The sequence below is a fragment of the Haemaphysalis longicornis genome, unplaced genomic scaffold (genome assembly GCF_048455015.1).
Source record: "Haemaphysalis longicornis isolate Haplotype H1 unplaced genomic scaffold, Haemaphysalis longicornis Haplotype H1 scaffold_7, whole genome shotgun sequence".
NCBI lineage: Eukaryota > Metazoa > Arthropoda > Arachnida > Ixodida > Ixodidae > Haemaphysalis > Haemaphysalis longicornis.
The window spans coordinates 43370549-43386535 of record NW_027526422.1 but is presented as its reverse complement, the minus strand read 5'-3'; the positions used below and the strand labels follow the sequence as shown (position 1 = coordinate 43386535).

The following is a 15987-nucleotide window of genomic DNA, read 5'->3' as shown; positions in this document are numbered from 1 at the left end:
GGACCGAAGACACTTCGGAATAAGTGCAACAAATACATGGGATATACAGGAAATGGTTCGGTGCCGCGGAAAATTTCGGCTTACGCGATTTTTCGAGATATACGAGTTCGTGTTAACGAGGTAATACTGTATATCACATTTATTTTTTATCCACTTGAGGAGTACAGTTTTTTGCTAACGAAAATCTGCATACCGTCCCCCCAAGTAACGCTACGTCATGCAAGTTACGTCCGCTTACAGTTCTGGTTGTCCGTTTCCTATTGGCATTTCTTTCTGCTGTAAAAAAAAAAAAACATTTCGCTCATGAATTCCTCAAAAAGACTTCATCAACCTGAATCTGTTATTAACGAGACAGAACATATCTGTTATTTACGGTAAGTGCACGAACTATTGCCTATTCCCTACACTTTGAAGTTTAGCCTATTAAGGCTAAAAGGTCTTCAAATTAAGGCAGCTTCGAAAGTATGCAGCTCTGCCACAGACATGCTGACACAGGGGCAAGGCATAACATGACGTGAACGTCACGTCAAAGCTGAAAAATAGGCACAAGAGTGTCCGGCAAATCTAAGTGGTTCGCGTCGTGTTAAAGTTGCAACACTGTCGGCCCAGAACGGCTTATGTTCCAAAATTTGAGACAATTGTAACCTGCAATCTCTTTGCCCCTGGAGGCCTTTGGTGTCAAACCATTTTTAAATGCCGGAAACTAAAAAATAAATCTTGATTACTTCATAAATGTGATGGGGATTATCAAATGTGCCCTTATTCCCGACATCGTATCGATTAGCGCGCTGACACTGTCACGAAGTCGAAACAATGAATCGAAGGCAAAGTCTGTCATCAGCACTGGCCCCATTGATGGTGCACTGGGCCGAAGTCCCACACGTCCGGCTGACCGAAGTGTTGGTACGAGGAAAAGGGACTGCGGCTCCACACGAATGGTTCAACACCTTGGGATGTCGGTCCGGCTATGCCGATGAACTCCAATGATTGGAACAGGCTGTAGCTGGTGACCTGCGTGACCGGGATAAAATGAAGAAGAGAAAATGGCAGCATCTCCACTCCGTGATGATGGCGAGGGTGTGGAGTACGGTGACTCAAAATGAGCTCCAAGTTGCTCCCCGAGTGACATCCGATTTGTGCCCCGACCGTCATTCGGTTTGAGCCGTGAGTTGCACCTTGATTATTCCCTAAATGAAAGTGCAACTCAAGGCTCAAATCAAATTTTGCTTGATTTACCCTTGATGGTGGTGTACGCACGGACGGACGCTGACGGACATTGGGAGGTCTTAAAGTACTCCGCACCGTTACAGGCGAGGGAGTGAGGCGTTCATTTGACTCAGGAGTACTACCTAACGGTCGTAGCCCAGTGGGTAAGATGACTGACACTTACTCTGTCTGGTCTACCAGACACAGGCTCGAATCCTGCCAGTGCCAGTGCCTGTGCTACTTTTTGTAATTGAATGCTATGCGCACGGACGCGGACGGACATTGTGGGATCCTAAGGCACTCCGCGCCTAAAAGAAGCACATTGGGGGAACCTAAAGACTGCCAGTTGCGCTATAATATAACAATGTGATGGCAGGTGCTGCTCTTAGCTTAAATAGAGTAAACTACGAAAATATGGACGAATTTAGCCGCGCATGAAAAAACAAACATTAATAGAATGTTCGAATACAAACAGCGACTGCTCTCCTTTTGATTTGTCACTTTTGTTTAAACAACTCTTTGACACAGTTGAGTTGTTGCAGCTGGAAGTGAAAATGCCATCATGGTCAGCAAACAAATATTGTACGTGAGTGTACATGCCATTACGTTTAAGATTCGTGTCGCGGGTATACAACGGTGTTTTAGGCTCGCCTAGAGCACGGGAACATTATTTTCAGACTACCCATGCCGTTGCCGGGCAAACTTCTTGGAAGAATTTGGATCCCCTCAACCAAGGCCACACATGGAAAAAATGCCGTGCGAGCAAGAAAGCTCATTGCTAGGCAACACTCAGGATCATTGTTGTATGGCGCTGCATGAGGAATCGTTCTATGCGTGCAAAATTAAGTGGAGCTGCTGCCACTGGTGCGCTATAGAAGCAACTACACAAATAATCAAGTAAGATACACAATGCCGGAGAAATGGGAGAAAGCAGGTCACTGCGATATACGGGTTCACTTTGTGGGCTGACCTGAGATTTTTTTGTTGTAGATATGATCTGTGCATGCGTTGTAAAAGAAAAAAAAAGAGGTTTTTGAAAATCCGTGCCTATTGCTTCCTCTTTCCTAAGCCTTGCAATACGTGCACACCTGAACATGGGCATAGAAAAAAAAAAAAAAGGAACAAAGCCGCGCAGAGGAGCTGTACATATTTCGCATTTAAGATACTCGGTATCTCAAGGAGCAAATGGACGGCCCCGAAAAAATTAGACCATTTCGTCTCCACAAATTTTCAGAATGAAAATTAACACATCGTTTAATACGGTGACTTCTTTCAGTCCTTCTAACCGCGACAAATTACTCGCCAGACACGATTGGCCTTTCAGAACCTTCACATTACTAATGTGCGTAGAATAACACAATTGTTTTGTGTTCAGGCTGGCGAAATACTATCAATGATACCAATGACAATGCCCGCCAGTTAAGGACAGCTGTACCTCCGCTGGAGGTAGCAAATACTCAGGTTATTGGTACTACAGATAAGGATGTTGTTAACTTACCTTCATACTATCAACGATACCAATGATGATTCACGCCAGTTAAGGCGATCTGTACCTTCGCTGGAGGTACCAAATACGCAGCTTATCGGTACTACAGATAAGCATGTTAACTTACCTTCATATCCGTTGCCCCAGTCGCAGTTAACCGACTTATGTCCAAGCGAGGAGACATCGATGCGTAATGTGTACGTGTCAGTACGCTGCAGTTATCCGATTCCAGAGGCCAGCCACCCAGCATGTTGTACCTTTAATACGATGCAAAATCAATGTCAATGCAGGTCAGCATTTCTGGTAAATGGAGCTCGAAAGGGCATGGTATTTGTGCTGTCACTTTATTCATGCAGCCATATGTGCGACTGGCGGATTCGTTTTTAACTGGCACGCAATGAAGCCTCTTCCGTTATCCCGCTTTATACGGTCATCTTGAGTTCTTACAGGGAATATATATTCAGAGTATGAGTTCCACAGGAGGCCCAGCTTTCCAAAGGGAGGCCAGAAAACGGAACCCATGGGAGTTATTCTGCACACTAAGGGTACACAGGAACCGCTATAGATGTCTTAGTGCCCTATAGGCATGCTTTCTTAAACAACTGGTCAGGCCTAGCTGGGTTCTTTCCCATGACAATAATTACCGAACCTTTGCACGAATAGCTACGTGCTTCTGAAGTGTGCAGTCAGAGAATGCGAGAGATGCCGAAGAGAGATGCGAGAGATGCCAGTACTTCTGCAGGGTAACGTAATTCCACAGAAATAACACAAACACCAGGTATGTAGATGCAGCAGAGTACAGACACCAGGACGTATACGCGGTTGCTATACGTGGTATTCAGTGAAAAGTTTAGCTGTCAATTTCTTCCCTTGGCAGCACTGAAATTGTCACGGACATGGCCGAAGCACCACGGACATGGCGCGGCTTGTGCCACTGCGGCCGCACGCCGAAGACAAAACTAACACCGGCGTGCGTCGTCTGCAACGTTTCAACCCGATTTTAAACGGTGGTGTCAACAGAGCTGTAGTTAATCGCACTCACATTGGAGTCGAGGCATTACTTTGCGTTCGGCTTGCTACAGCATGGAATGCCCAGCCAATATCATGCGCTTATCACGAACAAGTACCATCATCCCGCGGAGCCCGACGTAACCAGTGACAGCGTCCTCTCATGGTTGCCTGCATGCGTGCCTTGATATTGAATACAGGCTAAAGGAAGCCTCTCCAAAAAAATTGGCCGACTATAGGAGCCACCCGCCCAGAAACTGCGGAAGAGGCGGCCTTAGCGTTTGCCTTCCTACAAAATCCCACCCCCCTTCCCCAGACAATCATTTCAGATTCAAAGACTGCAATCCAAAATTTTGCCACAGGCAGATTATCACGATTGGCACTCAACATTCTGGAAACGTTTCGATCGGTATCCCCAGACGAGACAATATTCCTGACCTGGGAACCCGCGCACTCCCGCCTCGAGGGAACTGAGACGGCCCATAAACTCGCCAGACGGCTTTCAATCCGCGTATAGCCTAATCTGTATCCCTAGCACAGGGCGTGGTGGGCGAGGGATCGCCTGGTCACATTCTATGACATCACCACACACTACCGCCTCTCCCGCCGGATCTACGCACCGGCGGACCAGTGATTGGGTAACAAAGCGCGCATTTGGCGTTTAATACAAACAAACACCTTCTCCAACCCAGCCCGTCTGACACATATACACCCAAGTCTGTACCCAACCGCGGCCTGTCACCTGTGCGTAGATCACACCACTCTTCCTCACATCATATGGGCATGCCTACAAAATACGTTCCCACTACTCACCTCGGAGGAGAACTGGGAAGCCGCGTTCCGCAGGTCCTATCTGGACCTTCAAGTTCGGTTAATCGATACGGATGTTTAAGTCACCGGGGAGGGGAGTACGCCACCGGCTATATGTGATACCTGAATGGCATGGACCAAATAAACAGACCGGAAAACTCGGTCTAGAGTCCCGTTCTGGGAAGGCGTCCGTACGGCGGGGAAACAGTGGAACAGGCGCGGACCATTGACTCTTGCCTTCTGCAGGTACACAAAACGTCCTCCCGGAACGGGACAATAAACGGGCTGTAAAATGCCTTTTTCGCACTTTTCGAACAAATGGCAGGACACTCGCTTTAAATCAACGGATATTCGATCCCTTTGAGCGTCTTGGCGTTTGCATGCTGACGGCTAGCGGTGGCATGTATATTGTCTTCCCTCCTTTGTTCCACAACCCCGCTTTCGGGCGCTGTTGAGCTTTTCGCGTTTCCGCCACTTCCCTACCATTTCTACCACTTGAATTCCTGTTCAATGCTCTTCCTTCTCCCCTCCCCCTCTCTTTTTTTTCTACTATGTTGGCGCCTCTCTCTCACTTTTTTGTTCATTTTTTGTTCCTTTTTCTAATCAGAGCAAGATTCCCGCTTCGTGTTTGTGTTATTCACGTGTGTCTGTGTGTGGTATCGTCGGCCATTCGTGAACCCGCTTTTACTTTCGACATGTATGCACTCTTCCGAAGCCATCATTCCCGAAGAAGACTTGTCTCAAGTCGAAACGTCGAATTAAACCCTCCGCTGTTGCTGTTACGTGCGGCCGCTGGGAAAAGACGTTCTACGTCTTCCCGCGGTGGTCGAGGGGCGGCGCTAGTTGACCGGGCTCTGAGCAGTCGTAAATATAAAACCCCGCGGTATAGTCGAGAGAGGAGTCGCCGCGGAACTAGCTCAATGGTAGAGCACCGCACGCGTTATGCGGAGGTTGGGGGTTCGATTCCCGCTTCCGGAAAAAACGGCGCATTTTTTCTCGACTTGAATTTTCAATTATTTATCCCTGCATAAAAAAAAGGCAATCATACCTCATTCGGCACTATAAAACACTGATAAAACGCCAAACAGCACTGGCAATAAGGACTGAAACTTTGATGTATATATATATATATATATATATATATATATATATATATATATATATATATATATATATATATATATATATATATATATATATATATATTCAGTGTAGATCTCTCTCTTGGAAAAAAAACATGGTGGGATCTACACTGCGCTCCTATCACGTAAAGCGAACCGTTCCTATTCACGCGACGGTGAGAGCAGCTTAAGACCTATCCAGATTGCAGTGTCTTGCACTACAACGGGACGGTGCTACCATCCCTTCGTCGGTAAGGGCGAAACTTATACCACCTCATGAAATGAATTGTTGTTTTCAGGTCGACAACCTCCGATTGCAGCAAGAAGACGGTCAGTGCCCGAGGGTCTTCTCGGTAGTGATTCTTCCGACGATTTTCTCCTGGAGGTCGGGTCTGAACGGCTATGTCACGAAAGTACCTGAAAGAAAGATCGTTTAAGTTATAGCCCATGTCTTCAGTGTATGAAACAACTCAAGCGCTTACGCGTGGTTGAATCTCGTACAGTAGAACATCCGAATGTCAGTGTGACTCTTTTCAGTAACAAGTAATTACTAATCCACAGTGTGTAAAATGCTTTAAAATTGCATTTGTAAGATGAAGGCAGGCTTAAACTTTGTCAGTTTTTGAACCCTGGGTCACTAGTGAGGATTCAACCTTGGAAAGAAAGATTTGGGGCGCTTCATGCTGGACTCTTGACTCTGAGAAATTCTTTAGTTCCTAAACCACGCACGTGGCAGTAGAGGTATACTAATTATCGTTGTGACGTCTATAATTTTCTTTTTCTCTGTTTGGTCTTCCCCCTTTCTCTCAATTTTGTTTTTAGCCCTTTATTGCATCTTTCTTGCATATATTGTCTTCGCTCCAATTGCTTCCTCCGCAATCTCCTATACTCCCCCACCCCCATCCTTTATACTTTTCCGTGGTGTTGTTTTGGCTTTCACCCTCTCTCTCTCTCCACTCTTTTATCCGCAGGAACATTCTGCAGCACTACGTGGACCCGGTAAATTGAAGGCTGAAATAAGGACCTGGACCAATAGGTCCTGCGGACCAAAACTTCATTCTCTCTCTCTCTCTCTCTCTCTCTCTCTCTCTCTCTCTCTCTCTCTCTCTCTCTCTCTCTCTCTCTCTCTCTCTCTCTCTCTACACTCTTTTATTTGTGTTTCACTTTAATTTTTTCGTCAAATGTTTTCCTTCTAGTAATTCGTTTCCCGTATTTCCTATGCACTTTACTTAGGATATCTTTTTGTTTCCCATTTAGGTTCTGTCCTCAGAGTATCCAACAATAATCCGATGTCTCTCTCTCTCTCTCTCTCTCTCTCTCTCTCTCTCTCTCTCTCTCTCTCTCTCTCTCTATCTATCTATCTATCTATCTATCTATCTATCTATCTATCTATCTATCTATCTATCTATCTATCTATCTATCTCACTCTCTCTCTCTCTCTCTCTTCCGTCTGTAATGTCTCTGAGCGCATGAATTCAGGGACGAATAGCATCTGGTATTCACACATCCCCCTCTCGAAGTCCAAAATGCCGACAATGGAGGACTATTTAGCGCGGGAAATGTCGCGTGTGGTCTGCCCACAAATTTGGGCAGGTAACTAAAGGCAAGTAGGTGTTTCTGTTCGTTGATCTCGTTTGTGCTTTGCAAATTTTCAAATCAACATTGAACAAATTAGCTGACAAAGTACTTCCACTAGAGTGAAGATATTCCTATGTTGCGACTTACGCTTCGTTGTAGCTGGCCCAGAAGCCTTGATTCTTTAAGCGATCGGTGATGTCATCGCTTGTCACCTTGCCCCTGTAGCACGTGAAAGAGAACACGAAATGCTTTAAAATGGTTTCCGTGTCGAAGGAAATTTTTAGCTACAAATCTCGCAATATATAGTCGGCGGCCGATAATGCAACGACGTGATGCTCGAAGCGCCCAGCTAAATTAGAAGCAAGTGCTGAGTGTTATTTTTTTAACACCGGTGGTTTCAAGTTTTTAACAATTGCCTTGTCATGAATGTTCTTGCTGCCTATACTTCTTCATTTGCCTCAAATAAATCAGTTTTCTGTCCTTTTGTACCCCTTAAAGAACCAAACATATTGATACATGCAGTTGTATTAAACACTGATCTTAAACAGCTATAATAAGAACGAGTAATAAAAACAGCAATCTTTTATTGTTCTGAAAACTTTGGTTAATTCCAGGGCGTACCTGGAAATGAAGTGCAGTACAGATATTTCGCAGTTACATATTTCAGTGACATTGGGAATAAATATTACTAAAACGATTTATTAATTAGTAATTGATAACAGAGATCTGCCTGTAGGAATAAAGCTTACCATGTCGCGAAGAATAACGCTTTGTTCGACCTTGTTTGTCGGACTCTACTCTCAAGCGCAGGCGCTGCTAGAAACGCGGGCTAGTTTTTTTTTTTTGTTTTTTGTTTTTTTGCGAAGGACTCCATATGCAACGCGTCGTAGCCAATGGGAATATCGGTGCCATTTTGCTGCTAGAGGAAATGCCAACGCTGATTTGTTTTCGTGTAATTAGCCCTTTAATGCTTTCGAGCAGGAATAACGCGCACATTTCATGCGAGATAAAGTGGGGCAACATCCTTCTCTGGAAACAGAGCGTGTAGAATGGACTGCTTCGACATACATACGGCAGCTGTTCGAGAAGCCACAACGTTCCAGGCTTCATACTTCGGCCGGGAGTAAATAACTTGTAGTCCAGTATCATCCACTGATTGTTGTACCTAGGAATTGGAATGAAACAGCATAACGCCCATTAACCTCCGTGCTTGCTTTAAGAGTGGATACCGAGTGTCACTAATCACCTAGTTTCGAATCTTGCCGTTTTTACCCAAAACTGAGTGTACGAAGAAGGCAAAGCGAAATCTCAACTTCAAATCGTTCCGGTTGCACCGCTTTGAAAACACACTACAGGAATATTTTGCATCGTCCAGAATTGTTTGTAAGCAAGTGCGGTCCCTGTAAAAATTCATTGGAAGGCTTCTGCCTGTCGATCCCGACAGGAAGAGGCCTTGCTGGCCTAGCCTATGAAGGCTAAACATATGGAACGACTTCCTTATATTATGAGTAGTATTATTCGGAAATACGTTAACCTGCACGTTTTTGGCTGCATATTTTGCTGCTGCCGGTATCTCATGGAACAGGCTTTACTTTACCGCATAGCCATTTTTTGCGGGACAATTATGTTACAAGCTCAGCCCACCTTAAAGAACGTTTCATTTAAATAAAAGCCCCTAGACAAAACAAGACGCTATTTGGCCTTAGCATGCTGGAGTGAAGAGTATTGTGCACTGTATTGTGCGCTGAACATGCGACAACTACACCAAAAGTATCCGGGAACATGAAAATAGGCCACTTGTACAAGCCTGCCGTGCAATTAATGCAGCAACATGGGTTAGTCTGCACACGTGGGAATTTCAGAAAACAACGGAGCAGTTTTCTTATAATCCCAGGTGTTTTTTTATTGTTACAAACGCTCCTCTCCGTTGTAACAACAACAACAAAAACTACGGCCGACATCCTGTCCAGCGAATGTGGTGCGAAAGTGCGCACACAACCCAGCCCTCCCACCTTAACCCACTTCCCTTCCCCTCCCTGAGCTGTGAGAGAGCCTGACGACCAGCGCCGGCTTGGATGCACAGCAACTCCTGGTGTCCAGGGCTGAGACCGCACGGTCGTCCCATGGTCTCCTGTACTGAGCAACCACTCCCTCATCACCAGGCTCACAATAGAGTTTTTCCTCCTCGTCCTCCTCCTCCTCCTCCTCCTCCTCCTCCTCCTCCTCCTCCAGCGAAGCTGTTGTAAGCCATTATACATGCTGATGGTTGAGGGTATGGGATGCTCCTCATCATCTCAGCTGGCTTTTCGCTTGCGCTGTTCTTCTCTGGGGGCAAATGTTGGGTCTTGCCTCGCCTGACGCATGAGCTCAGTATTTTGGGCGAGAACTGCTGGGTCCTATACCTAGCCGGACGCATGCACTCACACTCGAATAATCTATGTTCTTTTAAGCAACTGGTTACGCGTGCGGGCCAGCCCAACCAATAAAATGCGTATGGGGCCGTGTCCGGCAGTTCTCATATCAAGCCCCCATTTTTCAGTGCAGCTGCAAGCCTAATACAGTCAAACCCGGCTATAACGAACCCGGATAGAGCAAATTATGCTATATATCGAACAAAAATAATTCAGTTTCGAAAATACATGGGAAACATATTCCTTATAACGAAGTTCACATCCGATATATCGAACTCTGCGCGCCTAGAATGGACGCCGAAATGCATGGTCTCGGAGCGGCGATTGAGATATTGATTGGCCGCGACCACGGAGCAAGAGTTGCGACTTAGACATTGCGCCTCGCACGGGGCTACATGACGCCCGACACTTTCCGTAACTCTTTCCGGCGCGCGGGACTCTCGACACTCTCGACGGAACTCGCGCAGTCCGCGATTCCGGACCAAGACAGCAACATCGGTGAACTGTGGGAAGAGCTCCCCCACATTCCCGATGATGTCGCGAGTGAAAGCCGTCCGACGCTTATAATGAAGCGCTTTGGGCCGTCAATGGGCTCCGCCAATGCTTCTTAGATTTTGGAGGACGCGGACTGGAACTGGTGCAAATAATGTTTCGTGTAGAGAATGCTATGCTAGTTGAAGCCGCGAAAACGAAAGTGAAAACATAAATTACCGCTTTTTTTTTTTTTTTTGCAAAGTAGGCAGTTCAGGCGGAAAGTAGTTTTATTACTTGCAATAAACGGATTTTTTGGGGGTATGGTAATGGCTACTTAACTGTGTTCGTGTCTGCATGCGGGGATGGGGGAGTTCGGGAGGGGGAGGGGGGCTCCCGCGGATTGCGAACTTGTAACGATAAGTTCGTTACAGGCGGGTTCGGCTATATCGAACTATTGCATATATCGAACTAATCGCGCTGCATATTGCAATTCGCTATAAACGGGTTTGACTGTATTGGCCTGGAACCCATGGGAGGGGGGGAGGGGGCAGTGGTTTCAATGTTTACAGGTGCCTGTCATCCATCATGCAGTTTCGATGTTCGTTTTGTGATTTTTGCGCGGATACTGAGTTCTGTGTTTTATGCCTGATTAGCCTGACGAACGCGCTCGGCGTCTTGGGCGAGAACTGCTGGGTCCTATACCTAGCCGGACGCATGTACTCACACTCTCTAATAATTTATGTTCTTTTAAAAAACTAGTTACACGTGCGGGCCAGCCCAACCAATAAAATGCGTATGGGGCCATGCCCGGCAGTTTGCATGTGAAGCCCCCCTTTTTCAGTGCAGCTGCAAGCCTTATATTTGCCAGGAACCCATGTGATGGGGGAGGGGGGCGGTGGTTTCATTGTTCACAGCTGCCTATCATCCATCAATCAGTTTCGATGCTGGTTTTCTGTTTTTTGCGCGGATACTGAGCTCTGTGTTTTATGCCTGATTAGCCTGACGGATGCGCTCGGTGTCTTGGGCGAGAACTACTGGGTCCTATACCTAGCCGGACGCATGCACTCACACTCGAATAACCTATGTTCTTTTAAGCAACTGGTTACACGTGCGGGCCAGCCCAACCAAAAAAATGCGTATGGAGCCGTGCCCGGCAGTTCGCATGTCAAGTCCCCCTTTTCGAGAGCAGCTGCAAGCCTAATATTTGCCAGGAACCCATGGGAGGGGGGAGTGGAGCGGCGGTTTCATTGTTCACAGGTGCCTATCATCCATCATGCAGTTTCGATGCTAGTTTTGTGTTTTTTTGCGCGGATACTGAGCTCTGTGTTTTATGCCTCATTAGCCTGACGAACGCGCTCGGCGACTTGGGCGAGAGCTGCTGGGTCCTGCCTGGGTTTTTTGTTTATGACTCGAACTTTTCCCACCAACGAGAGGTTAACAGCTTCGCTGTAAAACACAGACACACGCACACACGTACATAAACCGTAGTTCGTTCTTGCCGAGCTCGGTAAAGCCTTTCTCAGCGAGATATCTCAGGTATCTCGGCTAACAGCTCTCTCAGCTATCTCAGCTATCGAGCTATCGCAGCGACTTTATGCGAGCACCCAGCGGGAACACAGCATGCGTTTTTCACTAGGGGGTACCATATGAAGGAGCTGCTGTCATAGACTGATAAAATACCCTCTCAGAAATTCGTTCACGAACTTTTTTTGGCGATGTATGAAAAGCTATCTTAGCTGCGTATTCATTTTTAGTGTTTTTCTGTTAATGATGCGACCTCCCGCACCGACCCCGCCCCCCTTCCAGGCCCCAGTCCGTGTCGTCTGTGCCTTAGTAAGGTTCAGCGATCCACTGAACCGGCGTCACGTTTTAACAGCGAAGAATCGGTAGCTCGCGGTCGAACTCATCTTACGACAAAAGTGTATTAGTCGGTAATTAACAGGACACCGCAACTGTTTGCTATTACGGATTTCATAATTTAATTTGTTCACCCCAGGTGTAAATGCTCGGATATTTTTGTGCTCTGTCAATACGTATGTTTCCAAGAGAAAAATATGGCTTCATAACAAATCTTAATTATTTTCTGCAACCAGCGCATTAAAACATTTCATACTACATATGACTGCTGAGACTAATCTCAAATCAGGTCTACGTTTAACTCACTTTATTCCACAGTTATTTTACAGCCGCCGTTTTAACCCATATAACCTGACCTCGCAGAGTCCGAAGTCATTGCGGCGGTCTCAGCAAGTTTGGTAAAACAGCTGCGATCGGGTTGTCACGTCCCCATGTCCATCCGTTAGAATATAGCTATAATCCGACAAAGTTTCATCAACTTTATCTATGACAAATCGCAAACTGAAAGCCATCGTAATTTATTTCCCCTCAATCGCTTGACAGATCGATCTCAACTGTACAGCGCTTCGGGCATTTACCCCGTAACAAAAAACAAGTGAGTAGTAAATTGTACATTCAACGTAGAATTCCCGGCTGTACTGGCAGTGCAGTAATCATGCATTTTTATTAAAATAATATCTACAAAATTATTTAGTGGGCACTTAAGTCTGCTTATTTGAGTTTCTGAAGGCGAACGCAGCATGCCTTCCCTTTTCGACACTTCCCTTTCTGACACTTTCTTTTCCGACACCTCTCCATTCCTACAGCGTGTTTGAGTCTCTTCCTTCACTTGCCTTCCTTCGTCATCACTGGTTATCACGCCGTACGCTAACCGGAACTTCGTAATGAGAAGCTGCGAGTCCGTATTATGGCAAAGCCATGCACCCACCAACACACGATGTAGCCGTTAAGTATCTCGATAAAAGGACACAATTCTCTTGAATTCAAAGCTTGTAAGTGGACTGAAATGCCCCGATTAATTTTTTAAAGACGATAGTCTTTCTTGGGCTACTCAAATCCAGGAATTTTGGTCTGTCTGTCTGTCTGTGTCTGTCTGTGTCCGTCCGTCTGTCTGCCTCTAACTCCATTCAGCCATCTGCCCAAAGTGAAACAAGGTGTGCGCAATAGTCTTATATACTCACAGTCAAATCTAAACGTCTAAGTCCGGTGTATGTTCATACTCGTCAACATTGTTGAACAAGAACAAGACGTTACGCAAATATAACACAACAACTTAATACATAAGTGATATGTGCAGTCTTCCTTTATAAAAAATCCTAGATTCTTGATTTTTGCGAAATTAAATAGTTCATCCACTGCAGAAAAAAATCACTCCACCGTCGTCTGCTGTCGCCCGCGCCACTAGAGCTTCTGGCGGGATTTTAAGAAATCAAGCGGCAAGAGTTACGGAAGGTTCCACTAGATAGGTTCCACGTGCTGCTTCGTACCCACGCGGACTAGGGCAACGTGGTTCTATAAACGTTGAAGTAGGGCGCCTCGATTCACGCGCGTCTGTGCTATACTGCAGCGCTGGCATCGAGGCACCCGACTGGGAGCAGTGGAAAGCGCTAAATTTAAATTTACTTGAGCAAACCTTTAGCGTGTTTACCTTGGGAGGAGCGCGACGCAACAGGAACAACATGAGAGGTGAGCGGCAAAGCGAAGGGAGGCAAATGTCGACAAAGACTATCGTCCTGTGGTGACATTTTTAACGAAAGGAGCAGATACGCGGCCAATTTTTTCTTGGAACCCTTCATTTCATATTTTTGAAGTAGCCTTGAAAGCCGTTTTTCTGCCGCGTCGGCGCGGAGAACTGGTTAATTAATTTGCCTGCGACCACGCTCGCTTAGGTTCGATACCTGTCCTAGCTGCGGTTTCTTTAGTTAGACGACGGTGCGCGGGTTTTTGATGTCATCCTCTGCCTACAACCCCGATCTTTTCGTCTTATGCAGAACATAATGCTTTCGTATTAAAATCATGTGTCGGTTACCTGTATCATCACTGGAGCAGCGTACGCAATTGTTCTGTTTTTTTTTTTTTTTAGAAGCGAAAGTTAGAAAATGTCAGAGGTCAACGCTATTGTTCGGAACTCGTTTCCAGTTTTGTAGATATTTAGTTAGTGCTTGCCTGACGAAGGTGCCTTTCCTAGTATTTTTTTATGGTCACAACTTTTTCGATATGTTTGCAATGTGTATACCTCCACCGAGTACTTGATCTTTATTGCCTCGTCGTCGACCTGTTTCGAGAGCGATTTTATGCTCTCGTCTTTGTGCGCAGCATATTTCGAAATACAACGAACTGAAGAATTCTTATTGAATTCCGTGAAACACTAATGAATGAAGGTTTAATGCCAAAGTAATACTTTCGCAAGAGCTGAGCCTGTTTAACGCAGCCTAGAGATCATGTAAAAGCAGTTTCGTAGTTTGAGGAAGAACAATTGGGATCGATGCCCCCGTGTTGCGGAAAATTTCAAGATGAATTGAGTCTGACGTCGCGAAACTTTCCTACTAGCTTCAGGATCATTATATTCTAACTGTGTACCGCCAGATGAATCAGCAGTAGCTGTCCGGTTCATGTGACCCGTGAATCACAAAAAGAATGGGACTGAAACGAATTCCGTTGATGTAAGACGCATCCTAAGTGGTGATATGAGACGGAGTGAATACTTATTAATACTTCCCAAATGTTACAGGGCATGCATTAGGGAGAATCAGAAGCCTCATTGCTTGTCATTATTGTACTTCAGCGCGGCCGAACATTGTGAGACGGGGTTATTTGAACACAGCGACAAACCATGCTCACGTGCCGCTGTTGAACCTGGAGAAAATGGCCGCCCACTCGTGGCCGCTGGAAGCAAGTCGGCTGGCAACCATGTTGCGTACCCAAGTCAGCGGGCCGTCGTAGGGAGAACGGCGGCGAAGCAGTTCCGGATTCGGGATATTCAAAGTGGTCTCCATGACGGCCTGTTGGCATGAAAGGTATAATAAAATACCGAGTCGCGAGGACAGCAGACGTTTCTAATGGCATGCTGAACATCAAAAGAATCCTAAAAGGCGCCCTTGCAGCTCCAGGTCTGCAGCGAGCTATGAGCATGCTATAATTACCTTATCAGACTGAAGTCTAGAATGCGTAGGAAGTGTCCTGAGCGTTGCTAGCAAGCGTAAGTGGTCGGGGCGAGACCATGTCAGGAGCTACCTAGCTGAGAGAGGGAAGCGAGTGCTGGAGGACTAGGCTGCCCGGTGGTGGCGAGGAGGAGATTGGCGGATGCACTACCCATTTACCCCTCGAGGGGCTTCTATTCCATGGGGGATAATCACGTTCGACGCCAGTCTCGTCTCACATGACGGGTTGCTAAAGACGGGATTTTGTGAATTATTTACGACCCAATGACTGCTGACAGTGCGACTGCAGCGTCACTTGGAGATCGGTTTTGAATGATTGCGTAAGAGCCTGCCGCTTCTCCGTGCGCGTGAGGTTGAGGTTATAGGAAAGACGAACCCGTATCAGAAATATCTGTAGCGGCTGAAGAACGCTACGTATTAAAGGTTAAGCAGGAATCCGCCGACTTCGTGGTCCAAGAAGTAGGTGGAAGACGTTCAGGTGGTGACATTTGTAAGGTTGATATGAAAAAAAAATCGTTCCAGAAGCAGGGCTCTCTGGAGCTTGTCTTCTATTAAAACTAATTTAAATGCCCGTTTTGTTCTAGAATTTCACAGCATTATTACAGCGCGTATTCCAATAACATACGCTTAAGAGCCGAATACGCGAAACATCTTGATAACACCGTAGGAAACGCCGCCACTGAGTGCAGCTGACTTTATTGTTTGTCAAAACTGTTTTTGTTTAATTTACCCCTGGGGGCTTGAGTGAGTAACTGGACAACTAATTTCCGTATCAACCCTAAGATCTTCATCAACCAGTTGTGAAGTTTTCGACACTGTGATACGACACATTCGATTGGTTATTTTGGAACGATCGAGAATGTTCAAGGAAAGTT

The 15987-nt window shown here is 46.1% G+C and overlaps 1 protein-coding gene across 1 annotated transcript; it reads right to left on the bottom strand.

Annotated features, from left to right (window-relative positions):
• Nucleotides 1-236: 236 nt before the first annotated feature.
• LOC144146273 (putative phospholipase B-like 2) lies at nucleotides 237-14863 on the bottom strand. The gene is made up of 5 exons (XM_077678233.1): nucleotides 14793-14863; nucleotides 7357-7428; nucleotides 5905-6048; nucleotides 2820-2949; nucleotides 237-1011 (listed from the first exon to the last, which is right to left on the bottom strand). Exons 1-5 carry the CDS (start codon nucleotides 14861-14863, stop codon nucleotides 838-840), a joined length of 591 nt encoding a protein of 196 aa, XP_077534359.1. The 3' UTR covers nucleotides 237-837.
• Nucleotides 14864-15987: the final 1124 nt, after the last annotated feature.